The 20,828-nt window shown below is 38.9% G+C and overlaps 1 protein-coding gene across 2 annotated transcripts in view; it reads left to right on the top strand.

The window, feature by feature from the left end:
• PIK3R3 (phosphoinositide-3-kinase regulatory subunit 3) overlaps positions 1–20,828 on the top strand; it is a 170,750-nt gene that overhangs the window by 145,427 nt on the left and 4,495 nt on the right. For both annotated transcript variants that reach the window (XM_049879176.1, XM_049879175.1), the window contains exons 8-9: positions 8,914–8,988; positions 9,404–9,574. In XM_049879176.1, coding sequence (XP_049735133.1) covers positions 8,914–8,988; positions 9,404–9,574 — 246 coding nt within the window. The remainder of the gene's footprint in view (positions 1–8,913; positions 8,989–9,403; positions 9,575–20,828) is intronic.

The following is a 20,828-nucleotide window of genomic DNA, read 5'->3' as shown; positions in this document are numbered from 1 at the left end:
TTAATATTGTTCTTGTGTCTTTGGTTTTCTTAATTCTCCTTTGCTCCGGATAGGATGGAACCACTAAATGTATCTTAGATGGCCACTTAGAAGCTTTTAAGACCCCAGACGCCACTCACCACAGTAGGATGCAGAGCATTTTCTTAATGAACTATGTTATGCGAATTGACCTAGGTGTTCCCTGAGACTATGGTCCCCAGCCCTCAATTCCAGTAACTCAGTCCCTCAAGGTGTTTGGATGTGTCTAGGAAGCTTCTATGACTTTGCCTTGGTCAAGTTGTGCTGACTTCCCCTATATTGTGTGTTGTCTTTCCCTTCACCAAAGTTAACACTTGTCTACTATCTAGTTAGTGATTCTCCATCCTCACCCCACCCTTACCTCATAACCATCAAAGATTGTTTTTTTCTTTGTGTAAACCTTTTCTTAAGTTTTTACAATAGTGGTCTTATACAATAATCACTCAGAATAATGCCCCCCAAATTCATGCATGTTGTGAGATATTTTGCAGATTATTCATTGTTCTTTATTGTTGAGTAGAATTCCATTGTGTGTATGTACCGTAATTTGTTTATCCGTTCATCTTGTGATGGCCACTTAGGTTGTTTTCGTCTTTTTGCTGTTGTGAATAATGCTGTAATGAACATGAGTGTGCATACATCTGTGTGTGTGATGGCTCTTACTTCTCTAGGATATATTCCTAGGAGTGGGATTTCTGGATTGTATGGTATTTCTATTTCCTGGCTTTTTAAGGAGGTACCATATCGTTTTCTATAGTAGTTTTACCATTGTACATTCCCACCAGCAGTACATGAGTTCCAGTCTCTGCCCAACCTCTTTAACATTTGTTATTTTCTGCTTTTTGATCAGTGCCAGTAACTTTGGGGTTAGATGGCATCTTATTGTCATTTTGACTTGGCATTTCTCTAATGGCTAATGATCACAAGCATTTTCTCATGTGTCTCATAACTGCCTCAGTGTCTTCTTCGGTGAAGTGTTTTAGAATATTCTTGATTTATCAGTGTAATAGCCCTTTCAAAAAAAGGAATTTGATTGGCCATGTGCAACTCTTTTTCATCATGAATTGAGGTTATTTACCTTTCTTAGTAACTAATTTATGGACCGCCTCAAGGATAGGTATGATGCATTGAACACCATTGACTAAAGACCAGATGAGTTGTGGGATGACATCAAGGACGTCATACATGAAGAAAGCAAAAGATCATTAAAAAGACAAGAAAGAAAGAAAAGACCGAAATGGGTGTCAGAAGTGACTCTGAGACTTTCTCTTGAAGCTAGAGTAGCTGAAGCAAATGGAAGAAATGATGAAGTAAAAGAGTTGAACAAAAGATTTCAAAGGGTGGCTTGAGAAGACAAAGTAAAGTATTATAAAACCACAAGAGAAGAACACAGTCAGCATTTCTCAAGCTGAAAGAAATGGAGGGAAAATCCAAGCCTTGAGTTGCAGTGTTGAAGGATTCTGTGGATAAAATACTGAATGACACAGGAAGGATCAAAAGAAGACGGAAGGAAAGCACAGAGTCACTGTAGCAAAAAGAATTGGTCAAATGCTCAAGCATTTCAGGAGGTAGCATAAGATCAAGAAATGATGGTATTGAAAAAAGAAGTCCAAGCTGCACTGAAGGCTTTTTTGCTCTAGGAACTGACAGGATACCAGTTGGAGGGTTTCAGCAAACAGATACAGCACTAGAGATGCTCACTTGTCTATCCCAAGAAATTTGGAAGTCAGCTACCTGGCCAACCAACTGGAAGAGATCTGTGTTTGTACCTATTCCAAAGAAAGGTGATCCAACAGAATGTGAAAATTATTGAACAATATCATTAATATCACACGCAAGCAAAATTTTGCTGAAGATCGTTCAAAAATGGCTGCAGCAGTATATCGACAGGGAACTGCCAGACATTCTGGCCAGTTTCAGAAAAGGACGTGGATCCAGGGATATCATTGCTGATGTCAGATGGATTCTGGCTGAAAGCAGAGAATACCAGAAGGATGTTTACCTGTGTTTTATTGACTATGCAAAGGCATTCGACTGTGTGGATCATAACAAATTATGGATAACGTTGGGAAGAATGGGAATTCCAGAACACTAAATTGTGCTCATGAGGAACCTTTACATAGATCAAGAGGCAGTTATTCGGACAGAACAAGGGGATGCTGATTGGTTTAAAGTCAGGAAGGGTGTGCGTCAGGGTTGTATCCTTTCACCATACCTGTTCAATCTGTATGCTGAGCAAATAATCCGAGAAGTTGGACTATATGAAGAAGAATGGGGCATCAGGGTTGGAGGAAGACTCATTAACAACCTGCGTTATGCAGATGACACAACCTTGCTTGCTGAAAGTGAAGAGGATTTGAAGCACTTACTAAGGAAGATCAAAGACCACAGCCTTCAGTATGGCTTGCACCTCAACATAAAGAAAACAAAAATCCTCACAACTGGACCAAGGAGCAACATCATGATAGAGAAAAGATTGAAATTGTCAAGGATTTCATTTTACTTGGATCCACAATGAACGGCCATGGAAGCAGCAGTCAAGAAATCAAAAGACGCATTGCATTGGGTAAATCTGCTGCTGAGGACCTCTTTAAAGTGTTGAAGAGCAAAGGTGTCACCTTGAAGACTAAGGTGGGCCTGACCCAAGCTATGGTATTTTCAATCACATCATATGCATGTAAAAGCTGGACAATGAAAAAGGAAGACCGAAGAAGAATTGACGGCTTTGAATTGTGGTGTTGGCAAAGAATATTGAATATACCATGGGCTGCCAAAAGAACGATAAATGGAGAAAAGATTGAAGTTGTCAAGGATTTCATTTTACTTGGATCCACAATCAATGCCCATGGAAGCAGCAGCCAAGAAATCAAACAAGACATTGCATTGGGCAAATGTGCTGCAAAAGACCTCTTTAAATTGTTGAAAAGCCAAGATGTCACTTTGAGGACTAAGGTGCGCCTGACCCATGCCATGGTGTTTTCAGTTGCCTCATATGCGGGCAAAACCTGGACAATGAATAAGACTGAAGAAGAATCGATGCCTTTGAATTATGGTGTTGGCTAAGAATATTGAATATGTCATGGACTGCCAGAAGAATGAACAAATCTGTCTTGGAAGAAGTACAGCCAGAATGTTCCTTAGAAGTGAAGATGGTGAGACTTCCTCTTACATACTTCAGTCATGTTATCAGGAGGGATCAGTCCCTGGAGAAGGACATCATGCTTGGTAAAGTAGAGGGTCAGCAAAAAAGAGGAAGACCCTCAATGAGATGGATTGACACAGTGGCTGCAATAATGAGCTCAAACATCGTAAGGATTGTGAGGATGATGCAGGGCCGGGCAGTATTTTGTTCTGTTGTATTTAGGATTGCTGCAAGTGAGAACTGATTTGGTGATGGAACCTAAGAACAACAGCACCTTTTTTTTTAGCACTCATAAATTCAAAGTAAAGAATAACTTGCTGTTAAAATACAGGTACATTAATGATGAACTTTGACTAGTATGTGGTTAGGGAGTTTGCGGCTAAAGGGATCCTTTGGAAGTGGTGTGTTCTATTTGTTTTTGTATTTTTTTTAACAGCTTTATTGAGATATAGTTTGCATAGCATACAAGTCACTCATTTAAAGTGTACGATGAATTGGTTTTTAGTATATTCAGAAATGTTTGCAACTATTGCCACAGCCAGTTTTAGAACATCTTCATCACCTCAGAAAAATACCTATACCCTTTAGCTTTCAGTCCCCCCATGCCACCTCCCATACCCTCAGCTCTAAAGAAGCAGTAATCTATAAGTTTTCCTGTTGTGAACATTTCATATAAATGGAATCACAAAATATGTGGTTTTTGGTGACTGGCTTCTTTCCCTTAACATAATGTTTTCAAGGGTCATCCATGTGGTGGCATGTATCACGTACTTCATTTCTTTTAATAGGTGAATAATATTCCATTGTATGGAGATACATTCATGAACTAATAGACCTTTGAGTTGTTTCTTCCTTTTGGCTGTTAATGTATAATGCTGTTATGAACATTCATGTACAAGTTTTTGTGTGGATTTGTTTTTATTTTTTGGGGTATATACCTAAAGAGTGGAGTTGCTGAGTCATATGCTAACTCTATATTTAACCATCTGAGGAACTGTCAAGACTGTTTTACAGAGTAGCTGCAACATTTTTTAATCCCAGTGGCAGTGAAGTTCTGAAGTTTAAAATCAGTAAATCACTCCTTAGCTTACCTCTTGTAATGCTAAATTTTTATAAGTGATTTTTCTTTTTAAAGTGTTTTATATATTGCCTAATTTTACCCTTATATAGGAAGTTTGAAGTCCTTCCCACAAAACTTGGTGCAAGACAAGTTGCAATCCTGTTTTTCTTTAAATTAGAATTAATTTATTCCAAGTTGTCATGTGCTTGTTTATCTGAGATGTTTAATCTCAGTTATCATTGGGTCTGTTCCTACCTCCTGTACACACACACACATCCCTGGGTGGTGCAAACATAATGCATCAGGATGCTAACCAAAAGATTAGAGGTTTGAGTCCATCCAGAGGCACCTTGGAAGAAAGGCCTGGCTATCTACTTCTGAGAAATCAACCTTTGAAAGCCCTATCGAACACATTTCTACTCACACATGAGATCACTGTGAGTCAGAGTTGACTGCAGCTGGGTTTGTTACACACACGCACACACACACACACACACAAACATACACACACTTACACACTTGGATTATATAAAAATGTCATTCTGAAGTAGTGCTAGGAAACTAGGAGTGCATAAAGCCCCTTTTCCCTTGTGACTGCTATCAGTGGGTATTCCTTCTGCTCATCATTGAATCCTGTCATCTAGTTAACTCTGCAGTTCCAGAAAATTTAGAGATGCCCTTCACAGTAATCATTTCTTCAGTGGCCAACAATAGACTTTGCATCTTGAAGCCATATTGTCTCCCATCCAGGATGTCCTATGCATGGGTCACCCTCTTTTGTCATCCCATCTCATACTTTAGCAGAGCTCTAGGGAAGCTTAAACTCTCGTCCAGGCCAGCCGCTGTCCTTCTCTCTCAGGGACTGTCCAGCATAACTGTCTTCTCTTGGACCAAAACATCAGGTCTTTTTGACTTAGAGGGTAGAAGTTGGGTTGTAGGAGTCCTACAAAAAAAACCAAACCAAACCCAATGCCGTCAAGTCGATTCCGACTCATAGTGACCCTATAGGTTTTGCAAATGGTTGACGTGCTTAGCTGCTAACCAAAAGGGTGGTTCAAGTCCACCGAGGGGCATCTTGGAAGAAAGACCTGGTGAAGTACTTCTGAAAAATCAGCCATTGAAAACCCTAAAAAGCATAGTTCTACTCGGACACACATGAGTTGCCATGAGTCTGAATGGACTCAATAACAACTGGTTTTTTTAGTTGGGTTGTAAGGCCAACTGAGACCTTTAGGAAAAAAGGCATCATATATATATTTTTTTCCATTCGCTGGGGTGTGGGCTCGGAAAGGACATTCCAAAACCAGCTATTATTTTGTTTTTCCTCCTTTCTTGCTTAAGATAACATCAGTGGTAAGCTATAGGGGTAGTATTTTCCCTGTTTTCTGGAAGAGAACACTGAGGCACAAAGACAGGCTGGTCTAAGACCACATAATTAGTAATAGAATTAGAACTGGTTGTCAGATCTTTTGACATGTTGCCTGAGCTTGGTTCCTCTAGAATGTAATGCCTTTACATGTGACCTGGGCATTACTCATTAATAATAAGTTAAATATGAACTAGCTTGTTTACTAAAGCCATTTGAGATTTTTCACAATCATTTTGAAAAGCTCATCAGTTCCTGGCATTGTTAATAGATGTTTAAGAACTCAGAGCTATATAGTAGTCTTTCAAATTGACTTTTAGGAGCTTAGAAAATTTCCTGTGTCAGAAGGTAGACGCTATTACAGTAAAACCTGTATAAGGTGGAAACCTGTCAGAGAAGGTGTAAAAACCGGCATGGAGGCAGTGTCTGACTTCACAAGGGGAAAGAAGAATTAAGATCAACAGCCCCAAGGCTGATTCCGATGAGGTGGAGGTCATGTGTGCCTCCTCTCTCCGCCATCTTTACCAGTTCTGACACTAGCCATCCCTCCCACGGCATGCTCTACTCCTTTGCTGGGTTTGATAATTCATTGTAATGGCCACACAGAACTCACAGACAATACTCAACGATTGTGGGACCTATTAGGGAAGTGACAGTTACAGTTCAGCCTTCGGAACACTCAGGACACAGTTCCTCCATCAAGACAGCCTCTTCCCAGCTGTGTTCACAGCCACACTTCTCCCTGGCCCTAGGCCTCTGCCCAAAGGCACTCCACTTGCTTTCTCTGTGGTCCAGGAAACCCACCCCATCATCTCCTGCTGCTGGATTTCTGCTACTCGGTCTCTGCTGCCACACTGCCTTCAGTGTTACAGTTCTCTGTCTCTTGGTCCCACAAGCATCTCAGTGCAGGAATCCCTGATCCAAGGGACACACTCTCTGCTCCTGGCTGTTCTTCCTTGGTAGTGGTGGGTTCCTCTCTCTTCCGCCTTTGGGGTGGCTCATTTCAAACCCAGCAGGAAGATGGCAAAACTAACCAATCCCTTTGGTGGGCCACCATTACCCTATCTCACAGTCCCACTCAATCACTTGGGTGGGAGTTTCAAGACCATGGCTAGAATGGCCACACAAAAGTGATCCATCATACCACAGAAGGAAAATTAAAACATTTTCCACTAAAACAAGCAATAGAAAAGTGGTAAGACTGCACCCTGTTATATGTGGAAAACTTGCGAGACTAGGAAAAACAGGGCAGCCCTGTCAATTTCCAGCTATCACAAGTTTCACTATATAAGTGGAGGGGAGACCAAAACATTTTTTTCTCTTTCTCCTGGCCTTTTCTTTTTGGGGTGCCCTAACATTCTCTGTAATAGAAAGGGAGATTCAGTTTAAAGAGGTTGATGTTTTAAAAGAAAATGGGGACTTGAGAAAATATGGTGCAGTTTGTTCATTTCAAGTCTTTTACTTACTATGCTTTTCAATAATGGAAGGTTTGGTTTCTTTAAGGATAGAAAACTTTGGGTGATAAAAATATTTAGAGGAGGAAATCTGGATATTTTGCTAAGAGAAATTATGTGTAGGAGGGGTTTTGTTACTAAATGTGCTCTATGAAGGGTCACATGCTAGCTGGCTTCCACCTTCACCAAAAGCAAAATTTGAGATCCAGGTTAATTGAAGGACTGGCTTGTCATAGATTGACTTGTGTCCCCCCAAAATATGTGTCAACTTGGTCTGGCCATGATTCCCAGTATTGTGTGGTTGTCTTTTCCATTTTGTGGTTTTCCAATGTGTTAAACCATAATCTCTGCCTGTAGTTAAAGAGGATTAGGGTGAGATGTAACACCCTTGCTCAGGTCACAGCCCTAATCCAGTGTAAAGGGAGCTTCCCTGGGGTGTGGCCTGCACCATCTTTTATCTTACAAGAGATAAAATGAAAGAGAAGCAAGCAGAGTGGGGAACCTTATACTATCAAGAAAGAAGCACCCGGAGCAGAGCGCATCCTTTGGACCTGGGGTTCCTGCACGGAGAAGGTCCTAGTCCAAGGGAAGATTGATGACAAAAGACCTTCCTCCAGAGCTGACAGAGAGAGAAAGACTTCCCTTGAGCTGATGCCCTGAATCTGGACTTCTAGCCTACTAGACTGTGAGAAAATTAATTTCTCTTTGTTAAAGCCATCCACTTGCAGTATTTCTGTTACAGCAGCACAGATGACCAAGACAGGGCCTAACCAAGAAAGGCTGTGGGATCTGTTTAAAAGAACTTTAAAATTAGGTGTAATGCCAGGTTATCTAGCATACTTGGGGTCAGAGAGAGATAGAAGATGACCCTGGATACTTCAGAATTGTGAAGATTTTGTTAAAAGCAGCCAACCAGAAAATATTTACTGTCTGTTTGGTTTGGTATCTTTATTATATGCTGACATTGTTTGAAGCTTTGGAAGTATAGCCATGAACAGAACAGACTCCTTTCTTTAAAATGGCTTACATTTTAATAGGGAAAGACAAATAAGTAAAAATAAAAAATAATTAATTTCAGGCACAGACAAGTGTATGAAAATGATTAAAGTGTGAAGAGTGTTTGGGGGATGGCCTTAGTTGGGACAATCAGGAGAGTCATCCCTGAGGAGACGATGATTGTGATAAGGCCTAAATAAATGATCAGGCGCCTTGGTTGGAGGGTGGTGATGGATGAAAGTGTTTTATATTCCACTCTGATTTCAAACCATTGACCATCTTAAAGGAGCTAAGTGTGATGGTTTATATCATTTTACATCTAAAATGTTAGTAGATTTTAAGATACTATGATTTGTGTGGCAGTGAAGTAAAAGCAACATTAAATACTCGGATTGCCACCCTGAATTTCTCATGTCTTGCTTGGGTGCAAAAATAGACCTCGAATTTCTGTTTTTGAGTTTTAAACTCAATGCCATAGGCCACACAGGAATAGAGTCTTATAGTTTAACACAGATCACCTATTTGTGGAAAGGCACCGTGCTGACCTAATGATTTCAGAAACAAAAGTCCCTGTGTATGAATGCAGGTATGTGTGTTTTTGGTGATACAACCTTCTATAAAAGGAAAATGAAAAGTGAGAGAAGTGCCTAATTTTAAGTAGCTCTCTTTAATCTCCCAGAAGAGATTAATTCAAAATGGTATTAGTTGAAGGAAAACTAGTGGAGAGACTAATTTAGGGAAACCTCTCACCACTCTTTGTGAGATTGGGGAAGAAAAAGGGGTTCCTGGACTCTGGGAGGTTGGTTGGCTAGGGCGTGTCTACTTTGTCCAGGCAGGGTTTGCACAGATACTGACACTGGTGTCTTCCTTCTGGCAGGTGGCTCAATCACAAAGGAGTAAGACAGAAGCGTCTGAATGCCTGGCTGGGAATCAAGAATGAGGATGCCGATGAGTACGTCCTGTCTGTACCTTTCTGTCGGAGGGCTATGGATCTTATTTATATGTGCTAAATGTTAATTCTCATTATCGTCTGAAGACACTGAATCCAGAACTTTGCATTTCTTTTGTGCTGAATTGCCTGAAGAGTACCCTGTAGGCTCTTGACTTCAGAAACCTGTCCAGTCACATAAAATCTGAGTGCAGCAGCACTCAGTCATTCATATTTCAGTTTATTGGGTGTGGGACATGTGAATTCAGTGCTTTCCGTGCCATAGCAAGTAATGAAGTTCTTAAAAAAATGAAACAAAACTAATTGCAATTTAACTTTGTCATTTTTCGGTTAAAGATTTAGGAGAGGTTTACTTACGCATTTGCTTTTAGAAATAAGTAAACTGATTGTTAAAATAATATTTTAACATTAATTTTAGGACCTATTTTATGAATGAGGAAGATGAAAACTTGCCCCATTATGATGAGAAAACCTGGTTTGTTGAGGATATCAATCGAGTACAAGCAGAAGACTTGCTTTATGGAAAACCTGATGGTGCATTCTTAATTCGAGAGAGTAGCAAGAAAGGATGCTATGCTTGCTCTGTGGTGTAAGTCTTTTCTTGGGGTGTGGCCTTTTGAAAACTCTGCATTGATTAATTGAAAATCAACCTCTCATAAAATTCAGATTGAATTAGTTAAAATACAGTAATGAGGGCCCATCGCTTGGACCATTAATATTTGTACAAAGAAAAGAGTTGGTTGCTTTAGGAGACATCATGTCTGAAATTATCTGAGGCATTTTAATTTACATAGTAAACAGATGAGGTGTTTCTGTTGTTATTTGTAAAAAGTATTGTGAGATCTAGGGTTGATCTGCATGGTTAACTTGGTCTCCATCGTTAGATTAGGGAAGGCTTGATTAAATAGAAGAAAAGCTCTTATCTAAAATTTTTAATTAAATACTGTTTTGTTGAGGTAGTGATAGAAACTGTGGACGTGTCTTCCCTAAGATGATCTTGTGACTTTGGCAAAATCGTTTTAATGGAAAGTAAAATTGTGGGGCAACTAACCATGCCTCATTCAGATTGTTGTTGTTAGATGCCATCAAGTCTGTTCTGACTCATAGTGACCCCACGCACAACAGAACAAAACTGCCTGGTCCTGTAAAAAAAAAAAAAAAAAAAAAATTTTTTTTTTTTGCCATCCTCAAAATTGTTGTTATGCTTAAGCCCATTGTTGTAGCCACTGTGTCAGTCCATCTCATTGAGGCTCCTCCTCTTTTTCACTAACCCTCTACTTCACCAAGCATTCAGATATCCAGATAGAGAACTACTTAAAACATTTTTTTTTCAACCTGGGCTGCTCAAGTTATCTGAGTAGTGATGGCAGGAGAGGATGGCTTTTGCAGGATGTGGAATCTTTTAACACCAATAAAAAAAAAAAAAAAAAAGGGAAGGCAGAAAGCCCAGTGCATTGATCCCTCAGGTCTTTGGGTAGCAGCCTATCGGTTAAGGACTTCCTGGTAGAATGTACTTCTCAGCAGCTCAGTCAGTCCCTGGGAAGCCAATGAGTAGCTTGAGTCCTTGAGGCAGTTGAACTCTTATTCTCCTTCCATTAGCTACAGATGACCAAACTCATGTCCACAGCAGTTTGGATTTCCTTTGCCTAGGAAAAAACCAGCTGCAGTTACACATCATACTGGAATAGGTCCAGGAGATTGCTTTGAGGATGGTTGGAAGTAGGAGAGGCTGGCATCAGGAAAACTTCCAGTTGTTTGCCAACCATTCTGGCTACAGGAATCCTGCCTGCAGAGATTTCCCAAAATACTTAGAACATTTGCTGAAGTATGAATAAATCCAGTTTTTAGGAGACACAGTAAAATGAAAATGATCACACAGTAGGAGCTCAGGGCATGGAACTCATTTGTTTTTCCGTTTTAATTTCCATTAATGACATCATAAGGAAGCCTAAGAAGAAGTTGTTAAACTTCAGAGTCTTTTCAGGCCACAGACCTGCAGCTAGCAACGCGTGTGTTCTGCTAGGTTGAGGAGTCAGCTAGTGAGCACCTGTGATACTTACTGGTGTTGCCATTTGGGATAAGTACTTTGATTAGGGATACAACATCTAGACAACGAAACAGAAGACTTGAACAGCACTATAAAACATAAAACAATAGAGGTAACAGACATCTGTAGAACACTGTGCACAACAACAGCAGAATAAACAGTCTTTTCAAGTACACATGAAACATATGGTATAGACCATAGATTAGGCTGTAAAACAAATCTCAATAAGTTTAAAAGAATTGAAATCATACCAGATATGTTCTCCAAACACAGTGGAATGAAATGAGATAAAAATAGCAGAAGGAAATTTGAGAATTCACAAATATGTGGAAATTAAACAATATACTCCTAAATGACCCAAAAAAAGAACAAGGAAAATTAGAAAATACTTTGACTGAAAACAGAAACATAACAAAAAATGTGTGGGATGCAGCTAGAGGGAAATTTATAGCTGTAAACACCTATATTAAAATAAAGAAAGATCTTAAATCACTGACTTAACCTTCCACCTTGAAAAACTAGAAAAAGAAGAGCAAGGTAAATCCAAAGTTAGCAGAAGGAAGGACATAATAAAGATTAGAGTGGAAATAAATGAAATAGAGAATAGAAAAACAATAGAGAAATCAAGAAAACTAGAAGTTGGTTCTTGGAAAATATCAATAAAGTTGACATCTATTAGACTGGCCAAGAAAAAAAGAGAGAAGGCTCAAATTACTAAAATCAAGTTGAAAGAAATAAAAAGCATAATAAGGGAATACTATGTATGCCAACAAATTACATAACCTAGATGAAGTAGACAAATATCTTTGAAGACACAGACTACCTAAACCGACTCAAGAAGGAACAGAAAATTTGAAGGGTAACAAGTAAAGAAATTGAATTATCAAACTTCTCACAAAGAAAAGCCCAGGCCCAGATGGTACTGGTCAGTTCTACCAAATGTTTAAAAAATTAACACCATTCTTTCACAAACTCTTCCAAAAAATAGAAGAGGATGGAACGCTTTCCAGCTCATTCTACAAAGCCAGTATTACCCTGATACCAAAACCAGAAAAAAGACATCATAAGAAAACTACAGACCAATGTCCCTTAGAACATAGATGTAAAAATCTTCAACAAAATGCTAGCAAACCAGCGCTAGCAATATGAAAAGTTATATACACTATGACCAAGGGGATTTATCCTGAGAATGCAGGGTTCAACGATATCAAAATCAGTCAATGTAAAACACCATATTAATAGAATAAAGGACAAAAACCACATAATCATCTCAATAGATGCACAGAAAGCATTTGAGAAAATCCAATATTCTTTCATGATAAATACACTGAGCAAATTAAGAATAGAAGGGAACTTCCTCTGTCTGATAAAGGGCATTTATGAAAACCCTACAGCTAACATCATAGTTAGTGATGAAAGACTGAATGGTTTCTCCCTAAGACCAGGAGCATGATAGGGATATCTGTTCTCACTACTTCTATTCAGCATTGTACTGGAAGTTATAGCCAGAGCAATAAGGCTAGAAAAAGAAATAAAAAGCATCCAGATGGGAAAAATCATCCATTGAAAACTCTAGCAAGCACAGTTTTACTGTGACACATATGGGGTCACCATGTGTTGGAATCAACTTGATGGCAGCTGGTTTTTTAAATAAATGGAAAGACATCATGTGTTCATGGATTGGAGAAGTAATACTCTTAAGACGGTTGTTGTTAGGAGCTCGTGAGTCGATTCTGACTCAAAGCAACCCTGTGTACATCAGAATGAAACACTGCCCAGTCCTGCACCATGCTCACAATTGTTATGCTTGAGCCCATTGTTGCAGCCACTGTGTCAGTCCATCTCGTTGAGGGTCTTCCTCTTTTTTGCTGACCTTCTGCTTTACCAAGCATGATGTCCTTCTCCAGGGACTGATCCCTCCTGATAACATGTCCAAAGTATGTGAGACGTAGACTTGCCATCCTTGCTTCTAAGAAGCATTCTGGTCACACTTCTTCCAAGACAGATTTGTTCATTCTTTGGGCAGTCCACGGTATATTCAGTATTCTCTGCCAACACCATCTTCAGTCTTCCTTATTCATTGTCCAGCTTTTGCGTGCATATGAGGAGGTTGAAAACGCCATGGCTTGGGTCAGGCTCACTTCAGTCTTCAAGGTGACTTCTTTGCTTTTTAATACTTTAAAGAGGTCTTTTGCAGCACATTCGCCCAGTGCAATGCACTGTTTGATTTGACTGCTGCTTCCATGGGTGTTGATTGAGGATCCAAGTACAATGAAATCCTTGACAACTTCAGTCTTTTCTCCATTTATCATAATATTGCTTATTGGTCCAGTTGTGAGAATTTTTGTTTTCTTTATGTTGAGGTGTAATCCATACTGAAGGCTGTAGCCTTTGATCTTCATTGGCAAGTGCTTCAAGTCCTCTTTACTTTCAGCAAGCAAGGTTGTGTCATCTGCATAATACAGGTTGTTAATGAGTCTTGCTCCAATCCCGATGCCCCATTTTTCTTCAGATCTCTCAGATTATTTGCTCAGCATACAGATGGAATAAGTATGATGAAAGGGTACAGCCCTGACGCACACCTTTCCTGACTATAAACCACACAGTATCCCCTTGTTCTGTTCAGACGACTGCCTCTTGATCTATGTACAGGTTCCTCATGAGCACAATTAAGTGTTCTGGAATTCCCATTCTTCACAATGTTTTCCATAATTTGTTATGATCCACGTAGTTGAATGCCTTAGCATAGTCAATAAAACACAGGTAAACATGTTTCTGGTATTCTCTGCTTTCAGCCAGGACCCATCTGACATCAACAATGATATCCCTGGTTCCACATTATCTTCTGAATCTGGCTTGAATTTCTGGTAGTTCCCCGTTGTAACTGCTTTTGAATGATCTTCAGCAAAATTTTACTTGCATGTAATGTTAATGATATTGTTCAATATTTCCGCCTTTAGTCAGATCATGTTTCTTTGGAATAGGCATAAATATATGGATCTCTTCCATTTGGTTGGCCAGGTACCTGCCTGCCAGATTTCTTGGCATAGACTAGTGAGTGCTTCCAGCGCTGCATCTGTTTGTTGAGACATCTCAATTGGTATTCCATCAATTTCTGGAGCCTTGTGTTTTACCAATGCCTTCAGTGCAGCTTGGACTTACTCCTTCAGTACCATTGGTTCCTGATCACATGCTACCTCCTGAAATGGCTGAATTCTTTTTAGTATAATGACTCTGTGTATTCCTTCCATCTTCTTTTGGTGCCGCCTGTGTCGTTTAATATTTTCCTTGTAGAATCCCTCACTGTTGCAACTTGGGGCTTGAATTTTTTCTTCAGTTCTTTCAGCTTAAGAAATGCTGATCATGTTCTTCTCTTTTGGTTTTCTATCTCCAGGTCTTTGCATGTTTCATTATAATACTTTATTTTGTCTTCTGGAGCTGCCCTTTGAAATCTCTTTTAGTTCATCATTTCTTTCATTTTAGCCAGTTTGTCCTACTGTGGGGGCTGTGTGTTGCTGTGATTCTGAAAACTGTGCCACTGGTATTCACATACCAGCAGGGTCAGCCATGGTGGACAGGTTTCAACTTAGCTTCCAGACTAAGACAGACTAGGAAGAAGGATCTGGAGGTCTACTTCTGAAAAAATTAGCCAGTGAAAACCTTATGAATAGCAGCAGAACATTGTCTGACATAGTGCTGGAAGATGAACCCCTCAGGTTGGAAGGCACTCAAAATACAACCGTGGAAGAGCCGCCTCCTTAAAGTAGAGTCGACCTTAATGACGTGGATGGAGTCAAGCTTTCAGGATCTTTGTTTGCTGATGTGGCATGACTGAAAATGAGATGAAATAGCTGCAAACATCCATCAATAATTGGAACCTGGAAGGTACAATGTATGAATCTAGGAGAATTGGTAATTGTCAAAAATGAAATGGAATGCATAAACATCGATATCCTAGGCATTAGTGAGCTGGAGTGGACTGGTATTGGCCATTTTGAATCAGACAGTCATATGGTCTACTGTGTTGGGAATGACAGCTTGAAGAGGAATGGCATTGCATTCATTGTCAGAAAAAACATTTCAAGATCTACCCAAGTACAACACTGAGTGATAGGATAATATCCATATGCCTACAAGGAAGACCAGTTAATAGAACTGTTACTGAAATTTATGCACCAGCCACTAAGGCCAAAGATGAAGAAATAGATTTTTACCAACTTCTGCAGTCTGAAATTGATTGAACATGCAATCAGAATGTGTTGATAATTACTGGTGATTGGAATGTGAAAGTTGGAAAAAAAGAAGGATCGGTAATTGGAAATTATGGCCTTAGTGGTAGAAATGATACTGGAGATCACATGATAGGATTTTGCAAGGCCAACGACTCCTTCATTGCAGGTATACCTTTTTTCAACAGCGTAAATGACTGTACACATGGATGGATCTTGCCAGATGGAATACACAGGAATCAAACTGACTACATCTGTGGAAAGAGATGATGGAAAAGCTCAATATCATCAGTCAGAAAAAGCCAGGGGCTGACTGTGAAACAGACCATTAATTGCTCTCATAAGATGGAAGTTCAAGTTGAAGAAAATGAGCAGGAGTCCATGAGAGCCAAAGTATGACCTTGAGTATATCCCACCTGAATTTAGAGACCATCTCAAGAACAGATTTGACGCATTGAACACTAATGACCGAAGACCAGATGAGTTGTGGAATGACATGAAGGACATCCTACATGAGGAAAGCAAGAGGCCATTAAAAAGACAAGAAAGAAAGACCAAAATGGGTGTCAGAAGAGACTCTGAAACTTACGATGGTAATGTTCCCCAAATTGATCTACAGATTCAATGCAAATTTTATCAAAATCCCAGCTGACTTTTTTTTTTTTGCCGAAATAGACAGGCTAGTCCTGAAATTCATATAAAAATGCAAGGGACCCAGAATAGCCAAAACAATCATGAAAAAAAGGGAAAAATTTGGAGGACTGTCACACTTCCCGATCTTAAAACTTATTATGAAGCTTTTGTAATCAAGACTGTGTGGCATTGGCATAAGGATAGACATAGATCAATGAATAGAATTGAAAGTTGATAAATAAGCCCTTACATTGACGGTCAGTTGGTTTTCAACAAGGGTGCGAAAACAATTCAGTGGGAGAAAGAATAGCCTTTTCAACAAATGGTGCTGGGAGAAATGGATATCTACATGCAAAAGAATGAATTTGGACCCCCTTACCTCATACCATATATTTAAAGAAAACGAACTCAGAATTTATCATGAGCCTAGTAAGAGCTAAAATTATAAAACTCTTAGAAGAAGAACATAGGTTTAAATCTTCCTGACCTTGGATTTTGCAGTGGTTTCTTGGGTATGGCACTGAAAGTAACAGCAACAAAAGAAAAAACAAAAACAGTTAAATTGGACTTAGTCAAAATTAAAAACTTCTGTGCTTCCAAAAATATTGTCAGGGAAGTGAGAAGAGCCCCCAGAATGGGAGAAAGTATTTATAGATCGCACAGTAAAACCTGAGAAGGTCAGAACCTGTGTAAGGCAAAACCTGTCAGAGAAGGAAAACTCAAATATTTTCCACTAAAATGATTACTTCAGCCTAATAAATAGTCTCTGAAAGCCGGAACCTACTAGATATGGATGGAATTAGAAAATTGATGGTATTGCAACCCCAAAAACAGAAAGTACAGCTGTGAAAGCCAGAAATAGTTGCAAGAAGTATAAGAGTCAGAGACGAAGGCTCAGTCTTCCACTTCCTTTTGCATTGTGTGTGTGAGTGTGTACTGTGCATTGTTTCTGTTCTCCAAGTATGTCTATTCTTTACGTTTTTGCCTTTTTTGTTGTTTTGCTTGTTTATTTTTGTCTGTGAATTGTTTCCAGCAAAGAACAAGTTTCATAAGTTTGAAAGAAGGTGAGAGATACTAATACCTTTATTTTCATTAAAATCTAGCAAGGAACAATTTTTTTCCTTGTCTTAAGAGGTTTTACTCTTGTCCTTATCTTTAATTTTTAGTTTTTGCTTTAGCTGTTTGTAATTTTGATACACATTATTACAATTTTCAAAATCTACTTCATTTCCTTGAAATTCTTCCCTTCTGAATTTGTTTTGCCCAAAAATAAGAGAAGCATTTCCCCATTTAACACATTCAGTGTGTACAAAAGCAAAAACATTCTTCTTAGGTGGTTTTTTTTTCTTAAATATTTTATTGAAGCATGCTAACTTTATCATATAATGATATTGGTAATTTTCATTTTTTTTCTTTTTGTTTGAGGTATTCACATTTTCAGGAAGGTAAGATCATAAATTCCTTAAGTTTTATAAGAACTTATTTCCTTTTTTAAAATGCTTATTTAAAAAAAAAAAAAAGTTTATTACTTCCCCACCGTGGACAAGAGAGTGAGAAATTTATCTCCAAGAGAAGTTTTGCATCAAAATAATAACCAAAGCGAAAAAGACCATCAAGGAAGCTATAGTTAAGTTCAAGTGCTGCAAAATGCAAATTTACTCAATTATGATTAAAAAAAAAAAAAAAAAAAACCAGTTAAAGTAAATGAAAAATACATGAGCAGCACCAAAGGTAACAGTCAAAAAAGGAAGGCGGAATGGAAATTATGTGGAAATCAACAGGTCTGTTCTTGAGTGGTTTCTTCAAGCCTCTGCCAAAAATGTTCCCGTTTCGGGACCTGACCTGCAAACAGAGGTGAAAGAAACGGCAAAACTTTTAAGTTGATGGATTCTTAGTGTCTAACGGGTGGCTTCAGAGTTTCAAAAGAAACATGGAATCACTTGCAGTATAGCTCGTGAGGAGTCAAACAAGGTTGACAAGACATTATTCAAGACTGGTTCAGAATATTAGAGATTATAAGGGATATGATTCTAAAGACATTGCAAACGCCGATGACACTAATCTATTTGCAGTTGATTCCGTCTCATAGTGACCCTATAGGACAGAGTAGAGCTGTCTCATAGGGTTTCCAAGGAACGGCTGGTGGATTCAAACTGCTGACCTTGTGGTTAACAGCTGAGCTCTTAACCACTGTGCCGCGAGGCTTCCTATGTCTAATACAAAAAAAAAAAAACCAAACCCGTTACCATCAAGTCGATTCTGACTCATAGCGACCCTATAAGACAGAGTAGAACAGTCCCATAGGGCTTCCAAGGAGTGCCAGCTGGATTCTAACTGCCAACCTTTTGTTTAGCAGCCGTAGCTCTGAACCACTATGCCACCAGGATCCTGAAAATGAAGGGGGAAAAATGTTCTGGGGTCGGTTTTCAAAAGAGTGGCTTACTGTCCTCTTGACCACATTTATGGATTGGACGTTTGAGAAACCATGGGTAATTGGGTGAGAAACTTGCTTCAAGATGCTTCAAGAATGTCAAAATTAAATCAGCTTTCAATAGAATGGAATTGGAATAAAAAAAATTGGAAGATGGGAGCAATTTACAAAGTTTTTAAATAAACTTAACAATAGCATGAAAAAACAAAATCAAAGCATTCTTTTGTTTATTGACAGTGCTACTTGCCATTGATCACTGCTCCTGTCCAATATTAATTTTTTTCCACCATCCACAATGTGATTCCTATAATCTCTAGATAATGGCATTACCCAAAATAATGAAGTAAACTACAGGAAGGGATTACTTCAAAAAGTGATTGCAACATTGAGATGTGCAAGATGGCACCAAGGAGTTTGGGGAAAATCAGTGTCCTTGATCCAATTTCACTTCTTAACCAGTCAATCAAAATGATTAAGGAAGAAACCATAAGAAAATGCTTTAAGAACTGTGGTTTCTTACTGGGCAGTGGCTGTAGTATACAAAATGAAACAGTTATTGAACATGATAACATCATGCAGGTTCAGGACTCAATAAATGACATTTATAGTGGTGTTTCAGAAAATAGGGTTAGTGCTGCATCTTATATTGATATAGACAAAGAAATTGCCACAGAAATGGACGATATAGACCTGCAAGAAAATGTGGACTCTAAAGATGACAATGATGAAGATGATGAAGACCTAGTATTAGAAATGCCTGAGCCTTTAAGTCAAACACAAGTTTTCAGCTCTGTAAAGGCTTTGATGGAATTTGGAAAAGTTAAAAGAGACCAAGGGTTTTTTGATAAGGCTATGGACTTAGAAATTTGTTTCAATAATTTCAACAGAAAACCAAAACTCAACAGTTGATGTTAGATGTTTCTATTAAAAAGTGAATTTTACTCATATCTTTGTTTGAATAGTATATGTACGTCTCATTTGAATAAACCTGTAAATTATAAAAATGGTTTAATTTCTTTTCCAGTTCTATAAAATTAAAAAGAAACACTTTCTGGGTGTTTGTGAGGTAGAACCCTGGTGGTGTGGTTAAGAGCTATGGCTGCTAACCAAAAAGGTTGGTAGTTCAAATCCACCAGGCGCTCCTTGGAAACCCTATGGGGCAGTTCTACTCTGTACTATAGGGTTGGTATGAGTTGGAATCGACTCGATGGCAGCAGGTTTGGTTCTTTTGATTGTGGGGTAGAATTCTTAATACAAAACGATAGAAAAGTGGTTAGACCTCACCCTGTCAAAGACGGAAAACTTTCGAGACCTGGACGAACAAAGGAGTCCTGTTGAGTTCCAGCTTTTATAGGTTTCACTGTATTTGATAAGGAGCTAGTATGCAGAATATAAAGGAGCCTTGGTAGCACAGTTGCTAAGCGCTTGGTTGCTAACTGAAAAGTCAGCAGTTTGAACTCCACCTGCCGTTGCACGGGAGGAAGACCTTGTGATCTGCTTCCGTAAAGATTACAGTCAAGAAAACCCTATAGGGCAGTTCTCCTGTGTCCTGTATGGTCACTATGAATTGAATCAACTCAACAGCAATGGGTTTTGGTATCCAGAATACAAGGAGCCCTGGTGGTACAGTGTTTTAAGTGCTTGGCTGCCAACCAAAAGGTTGGCGGTTCAAACCCATCCAGTAGCTCTGTGGGAGAAAGACATGGTGATCTTCTGCTGTAAAGATGACAGCTAAGAAAACCCTGTGGGGTGGTTCTACTATGTCACATGGGGCCTCTATGAGTCAAAAATTGACTTGATCACACTCAACAACAACAAATCCAGAATACATAAAGAACTCTTACAGCTCAAGAAGACAGCAGCCTAGTGAAAAACTGGGCAAAGGATGTGAACAGACATTTCTCCAAAGAAGATGTACAAGTGGCCCGTAAACATGAAAACATGCTCAACATTATTAGTTAGGGAAATGCAAACCAAAACCACAACAAGATGGTTTAAATAAAAAAGACACTAACAAGTGTTGGCAAGGATGTGGAGATATTGGAACCCTCATACACTGCTGGTGGGAATGTAAATGGTGCAGCCACTTTATAAAAAACAGTTTGGCAGTTCCTCAAAAAAGTCAAACATAGAATTACCATATGAGTCAGCAATTCAACTTTTAGGTATCTACACAAGGAAAATGAAAACATATGTCAACACAAAAACTTGTATGTGAATGTTCAGAACATCATTGTTTGTAATAACCCCAAAGAGGAAACAACCCAAATGTGCATTAGTGGATGAATGGATAAACCAAATATGGTATACCTTAGAATGGAGTATTATTCAGCCATAAAAAGAAATGAAGTTCTGATACAAGCTCCCACATGAACAAACCTTGAAAACAGTGTGCTAAATGAAAGAAGCCAGACACAAAGGCCATGTATTGTATGATTCCATTTATATGAAATGTCCAGAACAGGCAAATCCATAAAGACAAAGTATGTTAGTGGTTGCTGGG

This window comes from Elephas maximus, chromosome 3 (assembly GCF_024166365.1).
Source record: "Elephas maximus indicus isolate mEleMax1 chromosome 3, mEleMax1 primary haplotype, whole genome shotgun sequence".
NCBI classification, from domain to species: Eukaryota; Metazoa; Chordata; class Mammalia; order Proboscidea; family Elephantidae; genus Elephas; species Elephas maximus.
This window is presented reverse-complemented; position numbering and strand designations above follow the sequence as displayed.